Source organism: Schistocerca serialis, chromosome 9, assembly GCF_023864345.2.
Source record: "Schistocerca serialis cubense isolate TAMUIC-IGC-003099 chromosome 9, iqSchSeri2.2, whole genome shotgun sequence".
In the NCBI taxonomy this organism is placed as follows: Eukaryota; Metazoa; Arthropoda; class Insecta; order Orthoptera; family Acrididae; genus Schistocerca; species Schistocerca serialis.
Window position 1 is genome coordinate 54,123,180 of NC_064646.1, and position 21,875 is coordinate 54,145,054.

The following is a 21,875-nucleotide window of genomic DNA, read 5'->3' on the forward strand; positions in this document are numbered from 1 at the left end:
TCGTGAATCCAAATACGTTACTACAGTCCAGAGACAGTTCATGACTAAATATCACAGAGACAAACTGCCATTAACTGGTACCACCATTTAACCAAAACTGTATGGGCATCCCCAGGACTCCGAATCAGGGTCGACGAGCGGTCTCTGACTCATCAGTTGAACAAGTCTGCCAGTCTTACATTCACGGTCCGGATAAATCAACGAGGCGTGCCAGCTTACACTTAGGATTGCGTACGCCCCTGTCATCCAAACCCTTCAAACTGGAACTGTGGCAAGCTTTAAGAGAAAGTGTCAAAGAAAAACGAGCTGAGTTCTGTGCAGAAATGTTTAACAAAATGCAGGCTGCAGGTGATTTTCTTAGTAAAATATTGTTCAGTGACGAAGCCACTTTCGATACGTGATGTGAATCTGCATAATGTTAGGACATGGGGTGAGCAGGAACCACGTTACGTAATCGAACATGTAAATGTGTTTTGCGCTGTAATCTGTAAGATTTAGGTTTTTTTTTTGTGCCGAGTCAACTGTAACTGCCATATCGTCCCTGGACGTGCTTGAACATTATCTAATGTGTCAGTGACAACAGAATATGGGCACAGGATTTATTTTCCAGCAAGATGGCGCGCCACTATATTATCATCGTGAAACTGTCGCGTACCTCCGTAGGAATCTGGCGATTTGGCACGTCCCATCACGATCACCTGATTTAACCTCATTGGACTCCGATGTATGGGATTTCATTAAAGACGGCGTGTTTGTTCCTCCGCTTCCGGGAAACGTCGAGGAAATACGACAATGGATAACACAAGCAGTTGTCTCACACCAAGAAATGATTCACAGGATTTGGCAGGAAATTGATTCCAGAGGGGAAATTTGTCGAGCTATAAAAGGTTGCCGCACTGGACACTGGAAATAAAAGTTGAAGATATAGTGCATTCAGTTCTGTATCAAACCTTTCTGTAAAGTTATTTACCTTTTCCACAATTAAAGGTTACTTTGTGTAACTAATTTAATAAACACCCTGTATTTACAGTAAGACCGGCGCGGGATTGATCCTTGTCAGTGGACATCACAGAAGGTACTGGAAACGGCCACCGTGTAGAGCCGCGCAAACTGTGTGACACGCGTAGCAACTCTCCCCGATGGAGAGCAGTAACAGCGCGTTCAGTGCTCTGCTGCATCTCTTCCTGTGTGTGAGGGTTATTTGAGTACACCTGACCCTTCAGTTTCCCCCACAGGTAACAATCACAGGGAGGGAGGTCAGGCGATCTGGATGGCGCGGGGACTGCTCTGCCTCAGCTGACCGTCCATCCACTCATCACCAAGACACCTCTTCCTCTCGTCACAAGTGTGTCGAGGCAGTGTGTGCTGTTGCTCCGTTTAGCTGAAAAATGTGCATACAGTTGTTCATATCCTATGAGTTGATCACAAAATGGATTAAACCGTTTCCAGGCACTCCGGTTAGCATTAGCGATTTGGATAAGAGCCGTGTAACGATGCAGCCATGAGACTTTGTGCAGCAAGCACCAGTATTGATACTGTGCAACAGCTGTTCAAAGTACTGATGGAGATTTTCTGATGCGTGATAGCGCACGTTCTGTGAGTCCACATACCCCGACAGGCTGAACCACGTCTCATTTGAAGAAAAAAAGCCGAGGATCCAAAAGTCCTGATTCAATCACTCAGAAACATGTGAGCTAACAGAGTGGTGCATCGAATTCGCCATTTCGAGCATTTACTGTGACGGGCAATTCTGTTCATTAAGATGGGCTCATTCCGCGTCAGTCTTATGCGGGCCAGTTTCACTTTACCCACCACGTACAAATGTAGTATGTAAACATAATTGACTTGAACACAGTGTCCTCTTAGAGAAACGACACACGTCACTTGAGAATGGCATAGTAGACCGCAATCGCGATCGTGGCGAATAAATACGAGAGACTTTCAATAAGCAATACAATACTTCCAGAATGAGATTTTCACTCTGCAGCGGAGTGTGCGCTGATATGAAACTTCCTGGCAGATTAAAACTGTGTGCCCGACCGAGACTCGAACTCGGGACCTTTGCCTTTCGCGGGCAAGTGCTCTACCAATACAATACTTCTTTTCTCCACCAGTTTCGTCTGAAAAATTTGGAATTTCTTGTGGGACATTGTGGAATATTTCCGCTTCAGCTGTTACAGTTTCATAAAGTTCTGAAAGGTAGCGGCGCTGTAGCTGGCCGTCAGAGTAGCGTCTGTGACAGAGGTGCGCCAGAACCAGAGAGCTGTCACTGAGCTTCTTTGGGCGGAAAATGAGAGCATCACAGATGTGTGCAGGCGCTCGCAGAATGTTTGCGGATATGCGACAGCGGGCGAAGCACGGCAAGTCGTTGCAGGAGGCAGGCGTCTGTCGTCGTCGCAGCGACGTCGCCCAGGCCTGGCCGACCTGCCGCACACAGCTGTGATCCTGCAGTGTGCTTCAGCGTGTTCAGCGCCACAAAGATGCAAACAGACTTCTCCCTCTCCATGACAACGCAAGGCCTGACACGAGTCCGCGCACCCGATAGCAGTCCACAATACCTCACTGGACTGCTCTTCCTCATCCAACGTACAGCTCGACTTTCGCATCTTCCGACTTCCACCTGTTTGGCCCAATGAAGGACGCTCTCCGCGAGAAACAGTACGTCGATGACGGGGAGATGACTGGTGCAGCAAGACGCTGGGTGCGACGTCGACCAGTGGAGTGGTACCGTGCAGGAGTACAGGCCCTGTCAGTACCTGGTGTAAGGCCGTCGCACTGAACGGAGACTATGTTCAAAAATAGGGTTTTGTAGCCAAAAGAGTGGGGGATAATACGGTGCGTTGGAATCCTGAATAAATTCAACTTAGGCTCGGAAAAAATGCATTACTTTCTGAGCGCCTCTCGTTCATTTATTAAATGTCTGGGCAAACATACGTTGAAAAAACATTATATTCAGAGAGCGAGGTTTATGACACGCGCATTCTGCCAGTAACAGCATAAGGGCTCGAAACAATGACCCAACAAGCAGCGGAAATCGACTCCGGGTCTGGCAAAGGTCAGTAGAGAGAGAGCAATGCTTGGAGTGAATGTGAGAGACAGTGTCAAGAACGAAGAGATAAGGAGAGGAACGGGGGTTCAAAAATGGCTCTAAGCACTATGGGACTTAACATCTGTGGTCATCAGTCCCCTAGAACATAGAACTACTTAAACCTAACTAACCTAAGGACATCACACACATCCATGCCCGAGGCAGGATTCGAACCTGCGACCGTAGCGGTCACGCGGTTCCAGACTGAAGCGCCTATAACCGCACGGTCACACCGGCCGGCTGAGGAACGGGGGTCCACGACTTTCTCAAGCGGATAGAGGGACTGAAGTGGCATTTGGCAGGACACGCGCCCAGGAGCAGCTTCAAATTAGCCAAAACACTGACGCAGTGGCGTCCGAGGCAGAGGAGTATCGGACGTCCTCTCACGAGATGGAGAGACGCCGTCCAGCGAACGTGCGGGAAAAACTGGATCCAGACCGGCTAGCAAAGCTCGACGTGGAAATCTCTGGAACGGGACTAGATTCAGGAATGGATAGGTAGAGGGCGAAGAAGAAGAAAATTGACGTTCTCGTGTGTACTGGCGTGTGACCGCCAAGTAGGCAGGAGAGGCGGCTGGCTGTGGCGGCACTCACGAGGACGCGGAGGTCGTGCGGGTCCTGGAAGTAGTTGGGCACGACGCGCGGCAGCTGGAGCGGGTCCCTGGAGCGCAGCGTGACGGCGCCCCTGGAGCGCGGCCGCAGCACCAGCGGCAGCACGGAGTAGCTGTCGCGGTACAGGACGGGCTCGAACACCGCCGCGTACACGTCGTCGCGCAGGCCGGCCGCGCGCTTGCCGAACAGCCCGCCGTCCGTGTTGTCGCCGTACGACGCCAGGAACAGCTGCACGTCCGGCCAGTCGGCGGACGCGTTGGAGTACCTGCAACCGGCGCACTGCTGGCGAGCCAGGACTGGACACATCACAGCCAAACACGTCGTACAAACGTCACGTCCCATGTGAAGTGAGAAACATTATGAAAACAGTATTGAATGTTGACGCCGTTGCTGGCTATAACAGCTGCTACATTCCTCGGTATTGAATCAAAGAGGCTCTGGATGTGTTGCTGGGGTACAGCAGTCCATGCCGCTTCCACCTATTGCCAAAGTAGATCTGGTGTAGCAGCGGGTGGTGTATCTCGGGTCAGTCGTTTCGCAATCATCGACCAGTCTCTCTGACAGGGAAGAGATCGGGGGAACAGAGACAGCGAGGCAGCAATCCAATACAGTGGGCGGCGAAGAGGTTTGGAACATTACTTGTCACGTGTGGTCGCGTATTATATCGTTCGTGTGTGGCCGTCGGCAAGCTCCGAAGATAAGTGAAGACAGCAGGCTCCAACGCTTCAGCGATGTAACGCTGACTGGTAAGTTTTAACGGCACGTGCGTACTAGGGGATGCGAGGATGCAATCCAATACCGCCCCAAACCGCAATACCGGGTGCAGGAGCGGTATGGGGACGCGCTGGGCAACAGTTCGACAGTTTCGCACAATGGTGTCCCCAGACTCTAATCCGAGCATCGTGGTGGTGCAGGCAGAATCTGGATTCGTCGATAAATACGATGTCGTGCCGTTCAATTGCTCGTGTCCGCCGTTCATCGCACCGTTGACGGTGCAAACACCTGTGGCGTCGACTCGGCGGTAACCGCAGCTATGGACCCCTTCTGGACGGAGAGTCCACTCTGCTGCAGACGACATCGGATGGTACGCGCGGACTGCTTGTTGCGCAACAGACCGAATCTGTTGTGGTATGGCTCTTGATGTGGCAGAGCGATCCATCACTGCCGTGCGCACAATAAGCTTTTCGTCACACGTAGAGGTGCAACGAGGTGGGTGCAATCGATCCCTCCTGCATTCAGCGATTACAGATCCGCGTCACAGTTGCTTGGTTCCGTCCGACACGGTCACCGATTTCCCCCAAGGACAATCCGCAATCCCTATAGGCAACCATTCTTCCTCGGTCGAACTCGGAAATGTGCTCGAAAGACGCTCTGTCTTCTACAAATCGTATTGAACCTGTTAACGCAAAACAACGGCACGAAAGAAAAATTGCCAATACTTGCACACGGCCGCCTGTTTTCCCTTTGTACAGCGCTTGCAGGTGGCGCTAGTGTTGGCCGTGATGTGCGCCTGCGCTGAAGTGCTGGTCACGTGTGTCTGTCGTCGGCGCAGATGCATGCCGAAAATTGCACCTGACCTGGGTCCTTCCCTCACGGTGTTGCATTGTGGGTGGCCAGCAGTGCATTTCTTAAGGCTGGTTCACAATACATAACTTAGTCAAGTAGCATGTGATCTTGTAGCTCTGGCTGACGGCTAAGCTCTCGCTGACGGCTAAACGGCAAGTAAGCAAATGAGCGTTCATAGATAATTTATTACGTTGGTGCATAAATTCTTAACGTTTTTGTTTTGCTTGTCGTTATCGGTTACTGTCGGTTTATTTATCGATTTTCATTTTTTATTTCTAGTTCAGTGTTGCTATTTGATTTAACGTATTGTCATTTTGTCATTTAGAGATAGTGAGTAGAGCTGTGGACTCCAGAAAATGGAATACCAAGTGGAGAAACCGGAACATTTCCGACATATTCTTCTGTTTGAGTTCAGTAGAGGCTGGCAACAGCGGTGGCGTCCAGAAACATTTGCGGCGTCTGTGGGGATAAGGCCACTGAGCGGAGCACGGCAAGAAAATAGTTTTCTCGTTTTAGGGAGGGTAGTTCTGACATTTGTGACCCTCCAGGTTCAGGAAGACTTTCGGGCTTTGACGAAGATCGTTTGAACGCCTTAATCCGTAATGACCCACTTCAGTGTACTGCATAAATAGCAAATGCTGTGAACTGCGATCACTCCACCAACGTGCGACATTCGCATGCAACGGGGAAGGTTCAAAAGTAGGCTGTGTGGCTACCGCGTACTGTAATCCAAAATCACAAAAATCAGCGGGTGGCCATAAGTGCGTCTCTGCTTGCTCGTAATCAGTTGGCTTGTCAACAACACCGACTATTCGTATCCCGCACCGTGACTGGTGACGATAAATGGTGTTTTTTATGCTAACATAAGGGAGAGAAAGGACTGGTCGAGCCCAAACAAAGCAGCAACTGTCCGTACAAAGACCCGCACGCATCCGTGAAAGACGAGGTCGTGCGTCTAGTGGAACAGCGACGCTGTGATGCGCCAGGAGTTCCTTCCGCGAGGTGTAAGCGTCATTACTGGCATTCACTGTGGACAACTGGGACGTCTTGCAGACGCAGTCCGATCACAAAGACCAGGAAGACTGCGTGAGGCGATACTGCTCCACTGTGACGCCCGCCCGCATTCTGCCAGACTGACAAAAGACGCTGTACAGAAGCTGGCCTGGGAAGTCATTCCGCACCCACCTTTTCACCTCATCTTGAGCCCACAGATTTTCACCTTTTCCGCTCTCTATGAAACAAGCTTCAAGGAAGTTCCTTTCCGGAACCGAGCGAGGTGGCGCAGTGGTTAGCACACTGGACTCGCATTCGGGAGGACGACGGTTCAATCCCGTCTCCGGCCATCCTGATTTAGGTTTTCCGTGATTTCCCTAAATCGTTTCAGGCAAATGCCGGGATGGTTCCTTTGAAAGGGCGCGGCCGATTTCCTTCCCAATCCTTCCCTAACCCGAGCTTGCGCTCCGTCTCTAATGACCTCGTTGTCGACGGGACGTTAAACACTAACCACCACCATCCTTTCCGGATGAAAATGCGCTCCATACATAGCTCGACGAGTTCTTCGCCTCAAAATCACGTGATTTCCACAGTCGTGGAATCGAAAAGTTACCCCAGCGTTGTCAGACTGTTATAAATATTCAAGGAGGATATTATTGATGGCTAAAGTGTCTCTTATGCGTATCTGTTGGCCGAAGGGATTTGCATGGAGCTTCCAACATGTCTCCGAAAGCGCTCGCAACTGAAGACCCGAAAGAATACTTTTCCACACTGAAAATGTGGGACTGCTGCTTTAGTTTTCTGTTGGAAAAAGTGCGTAGTAAAATCTAGTGCACTGATCTTATCTAAGAAGAGATCCGATCTTCTCGTTGTAGTAAGATGTTCAGAATCTTACAATAAATACTGACATGATGCTTTTGGTTTTATGTTTAATCTCCATCTTCTGAAACTCCGGTATTCCCATCGTCTCTTCCAGGTGTGTGACTGCGTCTCCACGGACTGCTTTATTTTTGTACAGTGGACGTTTCACGTTCCACAAGCGCTCCTGTTCTGCGTACAGAAAAACAAATTTAACCTTGGTATCGTCGCTCCAACGAGCCATGTTGCTGATCCACAGGAAACAGATAGCGTGTCAAGACAGACAATAAAATGGTTCAAATGGCTCTGAGCACTATGGGACTTAACTTCTAAGGTCATCAGTCCCCTACAACTCAGAACTACTTAAACCTAACTAACCTAAGGACATCACACACATCCATGCCCGAGGCAGGATTCGAACCTGCGACCGTAGCGGTCGCGCGGTTCCAGACTGTAGCGCCTAGAACCGCTCGGCCACACCGGCCGGCGACAGATAATAATGCGCGCGACTAAACAGGTGGTGTTCACACTTGTCCTGTGGCGCGCCATTGCCAAGTGAGCTGGCGTGAGAGATGCTACTTGATCGGCTGCTGTTCAGCTTAAGGGATCAGGCCGATTAAACTGTTTTACTTATTAACTCTACTAAACTATATCGTTCAGGCGCTTTTAGTAACTAAATCACTCGCCACTTGACTAATACTGGCCTAGTGTGAACTAGCCTTAAGAGGTACCAGCAATTTCTTATTTCAGATTCCAGCTGATCTTTGGACAGGTAGAAACATGTTCAACACCAGGTCCCAACTTGTTTGAAGTAGTTGTGTTTTTCACTAACAGCATCCCTGGCACACCACATATCCCAGTATATTGTTACTGTAAGTACTTCTTTCCACATTTTCGTTTCCGTGAATTTCTTATGGTGATATGCAACAGTGCTAGTGTTCCAATAAAGTTATTATTATAACTTCAAAAGCATCGTCAGATTAATTGCTACAGTACTGTCAGTGTGTGACGACTTCAAGAAAACATATATTTCAGTAGACCGCGAAGTCCTGTTAAACATCCACAATGAATATGGGGTGGACCTTAAATTGTTAATTAATTAGAGCTACGCTAACTGACACAACTTCCAAGAGAAAATTCCTGGGATACCTCTCAGCTTCGTCTGAGATCAAAACAGGCGTCCGACAGGGCGATGGGATCTCTCCTATGCCTTTCAACTGTTTTCTTGAAAAACAGATGGATAGGAACCATTATAATCCGATGAGAACTTGAACTAAATCCAAGAGCATCACGGGAGACACTCTCGCTTCTGTTGATGACATTGGCATTGTTTCAAACGACGTAGGAAGTAGTAGAATTCAAATCGAACTTTAAAAGAAGCCGCCAAACAAATTGACCTTGCAGACATCTTTTCAAAAAATAGAACTCATGAGTTACATCAAAGATAGCCCTCCCGGTTAGCCGTGCGGTCTAATGCACTTGCTTTACGGGCGGGAGGGCGTGGCAGTCGCCGGCACGAATCCGCCCGGCGGATTAGTGTCGAGGACCGGTGTGCCGGCCAGCCTGTGGATGGTTTTTAAGGCGGTTTTCCAACTGCCTCGGCGAATGCGGGCTGGTTCCCCTTATTCCGCCTCAGTTACACTATGTCGGCGATTGCTGAGCAAACATTGTCTCCACGTAGCCGTACACCGTAATTACTCTACCACGCAAACATTTGGGGTTACACTCGTGTCTAGCCGGGGTGAGGGGGGGCCGGGGGGGGGGGGGGGAGGGGGCCGACAATAACCCTGGATTCGGTGTGGTGTGGGTGGACTGCTGTGGCCTGTTGTGGGGTTGTGAACCACTGAGGGCTACGGCGGGGACGAAGCCTCGCCGTCGTTTCTAGCTCCCCGGTTCCATACAATACAATACAGTGCAATACATCAAAAATGCCCCCGCAAAATTCCCGATGAAATATGGAGTTATCAACACAGCAGAAAAATTTAGGTGCCCGGTTGAGATACTTAAAAAAAAAAAAAAAATGGACAAGGAACAGGGATTTTCTCTGCCTCGTGATGACTAAGTGTTCTGTGATGTTCTTAGGTTAGTTAGGGTTAAGTAGTTCTAAGTTCTAGGGGACTGATGACCATAAATGTTAAGTCCCATAGTGCTCAGAGCCATTTGAATCATTTGAATCATTTGAATCATTTGAACAAGGAACGAATATGTAAACTTGAAATAGGCTACCAAACGTCGCCCCCTGATCAGCCTTTGCGCTATCGCTAAATGTTATCAACGGGGATAAAACTGAATCAGTTTTCTTTGTGATCTCGTCGCTTATACTTGCTAATAGCTTCTGCCCTTGTGCAGCTTCCAGGTTTTCACAGTATTGTGGAATCCAATATAAAATATGAAGAACACGGTATGAAATCTAAATCACTTACTTTTCATGAAGACTTACATACGTGCCATTTATTGGCTTCAAATGGCTCTGAGCACTATGCGACTTAACTTCTGAGGTCATCAGTCGCCTAGAACTTAGAACTAATTAAACGTAACTAACCTAAGGACATCACACACATCCATGCCCGAGGCAGGATTCGAACCTGCGACCGTAGCGGTCGCTCGGTTCCAGACTGTAGCGCCTAGAACCGCACGGCCACTCCGGCCGGCGCCATTTATTGGTGAATTTCTTGGACATTCATTCCAATAATGTCGACATTTCGTAGGTAATTTTGGAAATGTTGCAAGAAACAGCAGTTTCAAGAATTGTTATTCTAACAATGATTGTTGTCCTAATGAAAGCGCAAAACAAACAGAGTACTTCCCAAGCGCAAAGAAAACATATACAGCAATAGCTGTCACCGACAAGGAAAAGTATGTACATTTTCGTGTTCGACGAAGGAAGAAGAAAACACTTAAACTTAAGCAGTATGCAAAGCTGATTTTGTTTCATAAAGTCTGAACATGAAGTGTGTAAGTGGAAGAAAGGTTACACGAAGTACGAAAATCGGCCGAAATGAAATTGGCAGATGTCTGAAAGAAAAACTATTCGAAAGATTTAGAACTGATCTGAGAGTGAGTGCACCGTCACCGAAGAAATCTACACAACTGGGTGCTCTGAACTGCGAGTTAGATGAACGTTACTAATTTCCAGGTTTCTTCGATCTGGTTAAACGGATTCAGCAAATTATACAGAAAAGGTGGCGGCAAAATTACGAAGTCCACCTGAAGCAAACGCGTAGAGGAGATGTCATTAATAGGTAATACTAAAAACGAATTCTTAGATGACGTGAAGGGAAGCTTCTTGTTGTCACCTAAAGGTGCATATAAAGCCAATCATTCGGTCTGTTAGTATTGGTTATCCGTCTTCAGCTGACTGCAGTTTGATTAAAAAGATTTACACAGGACGCGTTCCGCTTTTATTTACAAAACATCTTCCGTGGTTATTCTGCATATTGGATTCATACGTTTGCACATTTTTGGTTCTTTTAGGTTAAAAACATCGTTTTGCTTGTAAAGTTGACGCGCAAGTTGTTTGCGGTGTTTCTTTACATATTCTGCTCCTTCCCTGCTTGCTAGCAGCGGTTGACATCGAAAGACTTCGATTCGCACTTGCACTTGGCAGTTTTTGCCATTCTGCAGTATTTCTTGCGCTGCATTATTTACACTTGACTTTGATAAACTATTTCCCATTACGCACAGTAACAGTGTGAATGTCTGTTCGTTTGTCTTCGTTCACGTTGTGAGTGTTGCCAACCTGCGAAACTACTTTTGTATGTGTGTGTGTGTGTGTGTGTGTGTGTGTGTGTGTGTGTTTGAGTGAGTGAAAATTAGTGAAGTTGTCTGGAATGTTAGGTAGAGGCGTGACGGTAGTGTAAGTGGGTTGACATTTTTTTTTGGGAGGCTGGTGGGGGATAAGGAGATGAGGCTGGACGGTGCTTATACGACAGAATCAGGGAGGAAATGGTTGCGGTAAACGGGGCCTGTAGTTATATGTGTATATTTAGTGTTATATTATGTGGTCAATAAGTTTAAAGAGTGTGTGGTTTGTCAAGTTCGTCTGATCATTTATCAGTTTTTTTTTGTTATGGTTTCGAATCATTGAAGTTTCGTGCAAACTACACTTTACCATTCCAACGAAAGAAAGAGATTCGCTTTGTGCAGCCGATGAATGCTGTAACACATTCCTATTCAACCACACCAATGATAAGTATCAGTGGATTACTGTTTCCGCAACTTTATTTCTGTCTTCAGGAACATCAAGGCAAATTAGGACGAACAATTTTGGAAAAAGAATTGTTTACTTGCAAAACTCATGTAATCGACGTAGGAAAATGTGGAAAAATGGGAGTGAATACTTTTGATGTTACTTCCGAAATATATTATTACCATTTCCAGAGATTAATTCATTGCTTCTGTTGGACTCTTTGGCTGGACACATTATTACCTCTGTCTTTAGGAGGATGACTAAAAGACTGCCAGTATAATTGGGATTCCACCCACAACTAACAGTGTGATTCATTCTCTCGATAAAAAAATTCAGTTTTTGAGATGTTTGCGGGACGATATAATTTCCGATAGTTGGTTGAGATTGCTGGTTTATCAGCGGTACTGTACTATTCTGTCTTAGACTGTATTCAAGAAGTGCATGTCCGCCTGCTTAGCTGAGTGGTAACGTGTTTGCGTACCACGCAGCGCGCCCAGCTTCGATTCCCCGCCGGGCTGGGTGTTGTTCCGCGCTCGTGGACTGCGTGTTGTGCTGTACTCGTCATGCTTTCGTCATCGTCGCCGACGCGCAAGTCGGCCAGTGAGGCGTCGACTGGAATAAGACTTGCAACCGGCGGCCGAACTTCCCCGGATAGGGCCTCCCCGCCAACAATGGCACACGACCATTTCATTTCAGTTTTTTTTTTTTTTTCAGAAGCAAATCAGGAAGTTTAATTTGACTCGGTCTACCAACTTTCGTGCGGGGTAGGTGACTTAATTTTAGGCAACACGTGTTACACAGAGACTCCGCAGAGTGGCTATCCTACGTCCTGCCGTTTCTCAGAACTACAGCAAACATTGTTTCTCTAAAAAAAAAAAAGTTGTTCCCCATGACGTGATCTGTGATCCATAAGCGTTTCGTGCATAGACTTTGAAACGTGTTACATATGCACTAGCGTCCTTACCAAATTGACAGAATGTCTGGTTGTGACCTTACTTGGTACTGATGAAGGCCATGGCCTCGCACTCGGGCAGCGCGTAGAAGGGGCCGCTGTTGTTGACGGCGAAGTTGACGAGGGCGGCCAGCGTGAGGATGCGCGGCACGACGAAGGCGGGCCCCACGGGGTACTGTCCGGCCGGCGGGTGCATGGTGAACACCGTGCCTGGGGACGAGCAGGTAGAGAGAGAGAGAGAGTGAGCGACCTGGCAGACTGCAGAGCAGCTGGGCGGGCCGGCGCGGCGGCACTCACCGGCCAGGCAGACGTGGTCCTGCAGGTTGCGGCCGACGCCGGGCGCGTGCACCAGCGGCGGAATGCGCAGCCGGCGCAGCTGGCCGGCGTCGCCCACGCCGCTCAGCATGAGCAGCTGCGGCGAGTGCAGCGCGCCCGCGCACACCACCACCTCGCGCGCCGCCTTCACCGTGCGCAGCGCGCCGTTCTTCCTGCCGCACACACACACCACACGTGTCACACACACGTGTCACAGCCGACACCCCGCACGCAGTTCTGCTCACCACAGCTAGCGACAACTATATCTAAGCGACTACACTAGAATCAACAACTAAGTGCTAGGCAGAAGGTTCGTAGAACCACTTTCAAACTATTGCGCTCCCGAGTGGCACGGGGGAAGAGTGAACTCTTAACTGTTGCCGTGCGAGCTCTGATTTCCGACAAGTCCCTCGACGAAAGATCCGTACCCTAAGACTGAGAAATTGCGTAGGACACACCAAGCAACGAAATAGAAGTAATCTGTTGAATTACAGACCCATATCACTGTTTTCTTCTTCTGCGTAGCTAGTTTATAACATGTTGGTTAAACCAGGGTGTTCCGTTTGTAGTACTGCCTCCTATTACATTTACTTTAATCGTACTTAAAACTTCTCTAATGGTTTTCTCCTTTAATCTATTTTGATGCTACATCTTAATACTCTCATCCTCTACGACTTCAGTTTGAAGAGCCTGTTAATTTTTCTGTTTTTTGGTCCAAGTTCCATGTTAAGCTTATACAAGAGCCCATTATCCGATCCTACATTCGCCGTTGATTTGAATGAACAGCTTTATTGGTAATAATGTAATCAGTAATTGCGCACTGACCTCTTGTATTAAATTGTTCAAATGCCTCTAAGGACTATGGGACTTAACATCTCAGGTCATCAGTGCCCTGGACTTAGAACTACTTAAACCTAACTAACCTAAAGACATCACACACATCCATGCCCGAGGCAGGATTTGAACCTGCGGCCGTAGTAGCAGCGCGGTTTCGGACTGAAGCGCCAAGAACCGCTCGGCCACAGCGGCCGGCTGTTGTATTATTCAAGATGTATTTATGCTGCTCCTTATGTTCGAAGTATGTGTTATTAATACGTAGTTCGATCAATTTGCATAAATGAATTTAGTCCACTCCATTGTCATTCATTTCTATTTCACTAAATTTTTGTTTCATGCCTGGAATAATTGAATCGTCAATACGTCCTATGAGATCGCCAATGAGCAAGATTTTTCTCCTTTCGGGAACGATGAAAGTTACAGCTTGAAGATTATTATAAAACATTTCTCTCCCTTCTTTAGATCTTGTAAGATTATGTAGCTTGATCTCCATACTCGTAATATAGCACAGGAGAGCATATTCATATGCATCGACAATGCAGGAAGTAACTGTTGCTGTGTCAAGAAATGCAGGAGAGCACGCAGGACCGGTTTAACCCCGCAGTACCAAGCAGAAGGCTGAGGAGGAGGGGGGGGGGGGGAATTTTTGCACAACGTTAGAAACTGTTGTAGTCTAGTCAGTTACTTTATTCTTTTAAATTTTGAAAAAATGATATTGTTTCTAATTAAATCTTCTACCTGATTCCATAAAAGTTTTACATTTTTTGGTAAGCTAAAATTTATGTCTCGGTGGTAGATGTCACATTCCCCAATGACAGTCACGTTGAATATTTTCAGGTTCAGGCACCTAACTTACACATCAGTCTCTTTTTAAAAAGAATCTTGTGGGTAAAAATCAACAACAGTTAACGAAATTTGCATTTGCAATTTTTTCTCCAGTTGGGCATAAAGTATCCTTTCTTGGTTGTCCACATTCTCGAAAATGTGTTAACCCTGCCAAGCGTGTGCTAAAAGATATTTTCATGCTCTGAACCTTATTATCACGGCAGTACCTCTTTAAAGAGATGTTCTAAACATAAGTCACCAACAGTCAATGAATTTATTGTTTTTTTTTTAAGTTTTTTGGGGTAGGCGTGAAGTACCGCCCTTAGTAATGTGTGTTATGAAAAATGCGTTTGTATTGCTAGGGTTTCGGCCCAAGTGACGTAAGCCGCCGCTTGAGACGCTAATGTGAGAGCGGCGCCAGAAGAGGCCAAGTGCAAGATTTTTATAGAATGCTTCTTACAATTAGTAGCGAAAACAGTACGGGTCAAAGTGTCGAAGGAAAATGAGGGAAGGGTGCAAAATGCTAAGTGGATTGTTCGGGAATATCTTTTCGAAATGGCGCCGAGTATAGGAGGGGTGGCAGCGGGCGGTGCGGCGCGGTGGGCGCCGGTGTTGCTTCTGTTCCAACTGCCGTTTGTTGCCTTGGCCGGACGCGCACTTACTTTTAATGTTGGAATCACTCTAGCGTGCTCCTTGCGAATATTTGTGGAAAAAGTGCTTTGCTCTTAAGCGATCGTTTTGTGGCACATGATATGGAATTGTATGACGAAAAAGTGCCAATACAAATAACAAATCAAGTTGTATCGCATTGCCTCTGTTGTTTATCAAACGACGATTCCGCAACCGTGGAGCAAGAAGAGCCAGTGGGAATTTCTCAGTCCTCTTCCTGATGACGACTGGTTTAAAGAGCTAAATGTTACAAACAATTCCAGCGGAGCCTCGAGTTCTCGCAATCCTCTGTCATCGTGGGGTCAGGGGCGCCCTTCTGGAGCAGAACTTTTGTTTTGAAGTACTCGCATTTATCATTTTGGAAGCCAGCAGATGGTGATCGTTCTCTATCGACGAGATTACTTTTCCAGTGCGGAAAGCCTAAAAGCATTTGTAAGTGCAATCTCTTGCCCGAGCTTGGATTTATGCTTAGACGCTTTCCGAGTGTTGCGATGTCGTGAGCTTGGACACGGTCGGTACACAGGGCGCTTACGTCAAATCGCACAGCCGCTAACTAACTGGGAGAATGTGTATTCCTTTACAGTTACAGCGAGTTTTAGAGGGAGTCAATAAATTCCATTGTTTCTGTGGAAACTTGAAGTGTGAAGTTCTCGTATGGTTTTTAGATGTTGGCTTTAAATACTTCTCGTTTTGTTGTTGCGAAGATTACTGGCGAAATTTGGTAAGATATCCCTGGTGGCGTTGTGTAAACTGAACTGTGTACATGTTCCAGTCTAGTGGTCAGATTTCGGGATCTTTCTGAAAGTAGGGCTTTTCATTATTGGCATCGGTGCAGAGAGAAGTTTGACCTTGTCTCGTGGGCCGAGGCGTGGCTGGCGACACGAATTTGGACAGCGCGAGGAGTCGGGCCCCGGGCGCAGTTGGCACCGGCCGAGGCGCCTCGACAGCTCCGAATACGGACTGAAGCAGCGTTTCAACCTGCCCAGCACTGCCACTGGGCGGAAGACTTCCTGGCGAGAAGACAATGTTTTTGTCTATTCTCGCACAAAGGACGAGCCAACGATTCGCCGTTTATAGATACACGGACACAGAAAAACGAATTTTTGTTGTAATATTCCATTTGACAAGAGACGTGAGACAAGCAAGCTGCTATTATGTTTCGCAAGCTGTCTATGGTATGTTGGGTAGGCGGTGCACGACTTGCCATGTCCTTTTCCTTTTTTCTTTTTAATGACAACATTTAGGATCGCCTGTTAGCATATTCAGTGTGAACCCGAACTCCATCGATAAAATTTCGGAGGACCGTTGTGCTTTCATCACGGATATTTCTCCAGTCACCTCCACGGGGTAGGCGTTACAGAGTCCTCAACTTTGTCGTATTACTCAACATTATTAGCTAAATTAAAACACCCTTTCTTCTCGACTGAGCGGAATCGCTTCAGCAAGTAATTTTGTGCAATAGATTAAGCAAGCAGGAACATGAATTTCCCTCTAATACCACAACAGTATTCGCAGCAGAAGACTTAAAATTTTACACATTTATCCTAGGCGTCTTAAAAGATTGTAACCCGTTCACAAAACAGTGTATCTGTCCACCGGGAGCTGCTATACCGCTCCACGGACTATGCACCATGCCAAAGTACCATATCTACAATTTCCAGTCTCATTATTGTCAGAAGCCTGAGTACCGCCTTTTGTAGGTAGAGTGTCAGTCAGGTTCTGGAAACACATTGACAGGGATGAAACCTCCTGGCAGACAAGACTTTTGCCTTACGCAGGCAAGTGCTCCACCAATTGAGCTACCCAAGCACGACTGCAAGGTTCGCAGGAGAGCGTATGTGAAGTCTGGAAGGTAGGAGACGAGGTACTGGCAGAGTTGAAGCTGTGAGGACGGATCGTGAGTCGTGCTTGGGTAGCTCAGTTGGTAGAGCGCTTGCCCGGGAAAGGCAAACGTCCCGAGGTCGAGCCTCGTCCGGCACACAGTTTTAATCTGCCAGGAAGTTTTTCATAGCAGCGCACACTCCGCTGCAGAGTGAAAATTTCGTACTGACAGGGATATTGAGCCAGTTCCGTGGCCAGCTGTGTCAGGGCTCACGGCTGAGGATCCATGGCGCGAACAACGCGACCGACGAGGTGCCACAGATTCTCGGTTGGGTTTAAATCCGGCGAATTTGGTGGCCAACGGAATGCGGTGAACCGATTTTGGCGTTCTTCGAACCACGCAAGTACGCTTCAAGCTGTGTGACGCGTTGCGTTGGTCTGCTGGTAAATGCCTTCGTGACGAGAAACAGGGAACTGCACGTAGGGATGGACATGGTCCCCAAGGCTACGTGCATCCTTCTGTTGATCCATTGTGCGTTCCGGAATGATGTCGTCCAGAGAATGCCATGAAAATATTCCCCACACCATAACACTCCCTCCTTCGGCCTTGGACCCTATCCACGATTGTTACAGGGCCGTGCACGCCAACGGCCATCTGCCCGATGGAGCATAAAAAGTGAATCATCCGAAAAGGTCACCTCCGGTCACGTCCGGATGTGCCACTGGCGTGCAAATTCCAGCCATCGTAGCCGATGGGTGGATGAAGCAGGCGCCTGCTGCCGACGCCCATACTCAGCGAGGTCCTTTGGACGGTCGTCGGGGAGACACTGTGGGCAGCCCCTTGCTCCATCTGGGCGGTCAGTTGCTCGACAGGTGCACGTCCGTTCACCCGTACACGTCTCCGCAGCCGTCGCCCACCCCTGTCATCTGTGGCCCACGGTGCACCACGTCAGCGCCGCCTGTTCCGGGTCACGAATTCTGTCACGCACGGTATACTTTAACCACAATGGCACGTCGATAGCGTGCAAAACTAATCCACTCGGAAATGCTTCTCCACCCTTGGCCCAAAGACCAATAATCGCGCCATTTCTCACGTCAATTAAATCACTCTGCTTACGACGTCGACTGCACGGCTATCCGCCCCCCTCCCGCCTGGCACACCTGGCACACCTTATATATATATATATATATATATATATATATATATATATATATATATATATATATATACACTCCTGGAAATTGAAATAAGAACACCGTGAATTCATTGTCCCAGGAAGGGGAAACTTTATTGACACATTCCTGGGGTCAGATACATCACATGATCACACTGACAGAACCACAGGCCCATAGACACAGGCAACAGAGCATGCACAATGTCGGCACTAGTACAGTGTATATCCACCTTTCGCAGCAATGCAGGCTGCTATTCTCCCATGGAGACGATCGTAGAGATGCTGGATGTAGTCCTGTGGAACGGCTTGCCATGCCATTTCCACCTGGCGCCTCAGTTGGACCAGCGTTCGTGCTGGACGTGCAGACCGCGTGAGACGACGCTTCATCCAGTCCCAAACATGCTCAATGGGGGACAGATCCGGAGATCTTGCTGGCCAGGGTAGTTGACTTACACCTTCTAGAGCACGTTGGGTGGCACGGGATACATGCGGACGTGCATTGTCCTGTTGGAACAGCAAGTTCCCTTGCCGGTCTAGGAATGGTAGAACGATGGGTTCGATGACGGTTTGGATGTACCGTGCACTATTCAGTGTCCCCTCGACGATCACCAGTGGTGTACGGCCAGTGTAGGAGATCGCTCCCCACACCATGATGCCGGGTGTTGGCCCTGTGTGCCTCGGTCGTATGCAGTCCTGATTGTGGCGCTCACCTGCACGGCGCCAAACACGCATACGACCATCATTGGCACCAAGGCAGAAGCGACTCTCATCGCTGAAGACGACACGTCTCCATTCGTCCCTCCATTCACGCCTGTCGCGACACCACTGGAGGCGGGCTGCACGATGTTGGAGCGTGAGCGGAAGACGGCCTAACGGTGTGCGGGACCGTAGCCCAGCTTCATGGAGACGGTTGCGAATGGTCCTCGCCGATACCCCAGGAGCAACAGTGTCCCTAATTTGCTGGGAAGTGGCGGTGCGGTCCCCTACGGCACTGCGTAGGATCCTACGGTCTTGGCGTGCATCCGTGCGTCGCTGCGGTCCGGTCGCAGGTCGACGGGCACGTGCACCTTCCGCCGACCACTGGCGACAACATGGATGTACTGTGGAGACCTCACGCCCCACGTGTTGAGCAATTCGGCGGTACGTCCACCCGGCCTCCCGCATGCCCACTATACGCCCTCGCTCAAAGTCCGTCAACTGCACATACGGTTCACGTCCACGCTGTCGCGGCATGCTACCAGTGTTAAAGACTGCGATGGAGCTCCGTATGCCACGGCAAACTGGCTGACACTGACGGCGGCGGTGCACAAATGCTGCGCAGCTAGCGCCATTCGACGGCCAACACTGCGGTTCCTGGTGTGTCCGCTGTGCCGTGCGTGTGATCATTGCTTGTACAGCCCTCTCGCAGTGTCCGGAGCAAGTATGGTGGGTCTGACACACCGGTGTCAATGTGTTCTTTTTTCCATTTCCAGGAGTGTGTATATATCCCCACAAATGGCGCTGCCGTCTGTGAGTGGTCATTGCACGTTGACTTCGAACACAGGCGATGCTCACATTAATGTGACTGGACCGTGCATGAGTAGTCTAAACATTGCCATACGCAAACCTTCGAACTAGAAGATAATGTCACAATATCATTTCAGAAAAAAAAATTATTCTATTTGTAAAGCTCTTTTATGTTTTCGAGGGAAAAAGGTAAAAATGAGTTCCTGTTTTCTATTACCGCGATGTGTTGTTATGATCTGTTGTTGGGTAATACGTGATCTGTATGTTTACAGCAATCTGTTCTAATCATGGTAACGTAATGTGGTTCTGGCTGCATGCTGTGCATATCAGACGCAAATAAATGTAATATATCTGGAGATAAGCACTTACCTGTACGTGACTCCGTAGGCAGCCTTGGTTTCTGGGTTTATCAATATTTTCACAACATGGGAATGCATACTAATGTCCAAGTTGTGTCTATGGCACCTGCGAAAATATTTAACGACAAAAAATTAGCAATAAGGGCAAACTAAAAGAATAGCATCATAGTAAACTACACACAACATAAGCGGTCACGCTTTAGTGCGCTACTTTTGTAAGACGCATGTTAAGGATGAAAACTATCTTATTAGGCACACTATTCTTAAAATTTCCGCTTTTTGTTTCTTTTATTAATTTTTGCGTACATGTGGTGTGCCCTCGGGCTTACGATACTTCCAGCCATCGTTCTTTAAATTCTAATTACAAACAGCGTTACGGCGGATAGAGGACCAGGCATCAGTCTAAGTTTTAGTTACAAACAGTGTTATGGTGAATGGAAGAGAGAAAATTTACTCAAACATAGCGGAAACAGTAAAAATAATAACATTTCCAGATTCATAGTCAAAAACTATGTTTGCCATCAGATAGCATATGTAGAACTAAATTTAACTGTTTCATCGACAGGTAAAAGAATTCACAGTAGACCTAGATTTCAAAAATTAGCATATATTTGACAAAAGAGAGAAACCAAGGGGGAAAACTTAGTAGAACAGTATATGAGCGAAGATGAACAGTAAGAGAAAAAAGACTATTCAACCTGTGTCAGAAGATGAGGAAGCGCGTAGACTGACAGAAGGAACGTGATTGTCGATTACAAAAAGGGTTCAACTGGCTCTGAGTACTAAGGGACTTAACTTCTGAGGTCATCAGTCCCCTAGAACTCAGAACTACTTAAACCTAACCAACCCAAGGACATCACACACATCCATGCCCGAGGCAGGATTCGAACCCGCGACCGCAGCGGTCGCGCGGTTCCAGACTGTAGCGCCTAGAACCGCTCGGCCACCCCGGCCGGCTTTTTTACTTAACTTTGAGACTGATACTCTTCATGTTGGCTCAGCCGTCAATTGTGTAAATTTTTGCTATCGTATTTTCAGACGCGGGGATCGGGAACCAAACCAGCAGCTGTGTAATGAACGTGTGGCTGGCCGGTCTAAATCGTTTCTCCATCGCAATGATTCGATCTGATTTTGGCAAACGCCCACCCCCGTTTTGTAAGCCAGCGCGTTAACTCGTTAAAAATTAATACGACGTGTTCATGGGCAAAACAGATTGCTAAAAACAAATACCAGTTACCTGTGTAGTGGAGCACGTAATAAATAAAGCAAACATGTAACAAAGAACGTAAGTTGCTCTTTGTCCCGTACATCGCTGATGATAGAAGTGAGGGATATACGTAAGAAATGCTAAATATGAGGAGAAAATATCTTCTTGAAGTTGTAGATGGTACCTGCAGTAGTCCAGAAATTACTTCGTTACTCGGTTCGAAACATATAAATGAATTAATTGACAGAACGACACCGTACTGTATACACAAGGACTGCCATAGTGCTTTACGCAATATTATTATTACTATTATTATTATTATTATTGTTATTAGTGGTTGTGTTGAGACACAAATTGTTAGCAGCCTGTAGTCTTCCGCCATTTCAGAAGTAAGGAGTTCAGCAGTCAAGTGATTTACGGATTGTAAGTATAGTGGACACATTTTAACGTGGTTGATTTTACATGGTGTTTCAGTGTGCAGGTCAAGCAAGTCCCACTATGGGGAGAACTATTGCAGGGGAAGTACGTTTTGTAACAAGTATGTACCCTCACTGTGGATAGTTGTCTTTCTTATCTGACGAGCAGTTGTCAGTAGCACTTGCGATTCACGACGAATTGCTCCGTCATTCATTCTGAAACACAGACACACACTCACACACTTACAGAATCACAGACACAAACTATATATCATTCATCTTACATGATTTGAAAAATAAAAGTGTTCCGAGAAAAGTCTAGAGTTTAGTTACGTGCTGTAGTTGGTTATAATGTGGAGGTGGGGGGAGGGTAGAGGGGTATTACTAATGTCTGATTTCACTCAGGGATAATGGTCTAAGAGAGGATTTTGGTGACCACTGGTCTAGATGTTGTTCGTGCTGCTGCTGGCGGACGGTACGCAGCTGAG

The 21,875-nt window shown here is 47.6% G+C and overlaps 2 protein-coding genes across 2 annotated transcripts in view; one reads left to right on the top strand and one right to left on the bottom strand.

Moving 5' to 3' along the window:
* LOC126419895 (flotillin-2) overlaps positions 1-21,875 on the top strand; it is a 418,685-nt gene that overhangs the window by 34,330 nt on the left and 362,480 nt on the right. The gene's annotated exons all lie outside the window — the stretch shown is intronic.
* LOC126419362 (glucose dehydrogenase [FAD, quinone]-like) overlaps positions 1-21,875 on the bottom strand; it is a gene marked incomplete at its 5' end in the record, with an annotated part of 42,563 nt that overhangs the window by 5,924 nt on the left and 14,764 nt on the right. The window contains 4 exons of the mRNA XM_050086548.1: positions 3,682-3,964; positions 12,302-12,467; positions 12,555-12,745; positions 19,775-19,870. Coding sequence (XP_049942505.1) covers positions 3,682-3,964; positions 12,302-12,467; positions 12,555-12,745; positions 19,775-19,870 — 736 coding nt within the window. The remainder of the gene's footprint in view (positions 1-3,681; positions 3,965-12,301; positions 12,468-12,554; positions 12,746-19,774; positions 19,871-21,875) is intronic.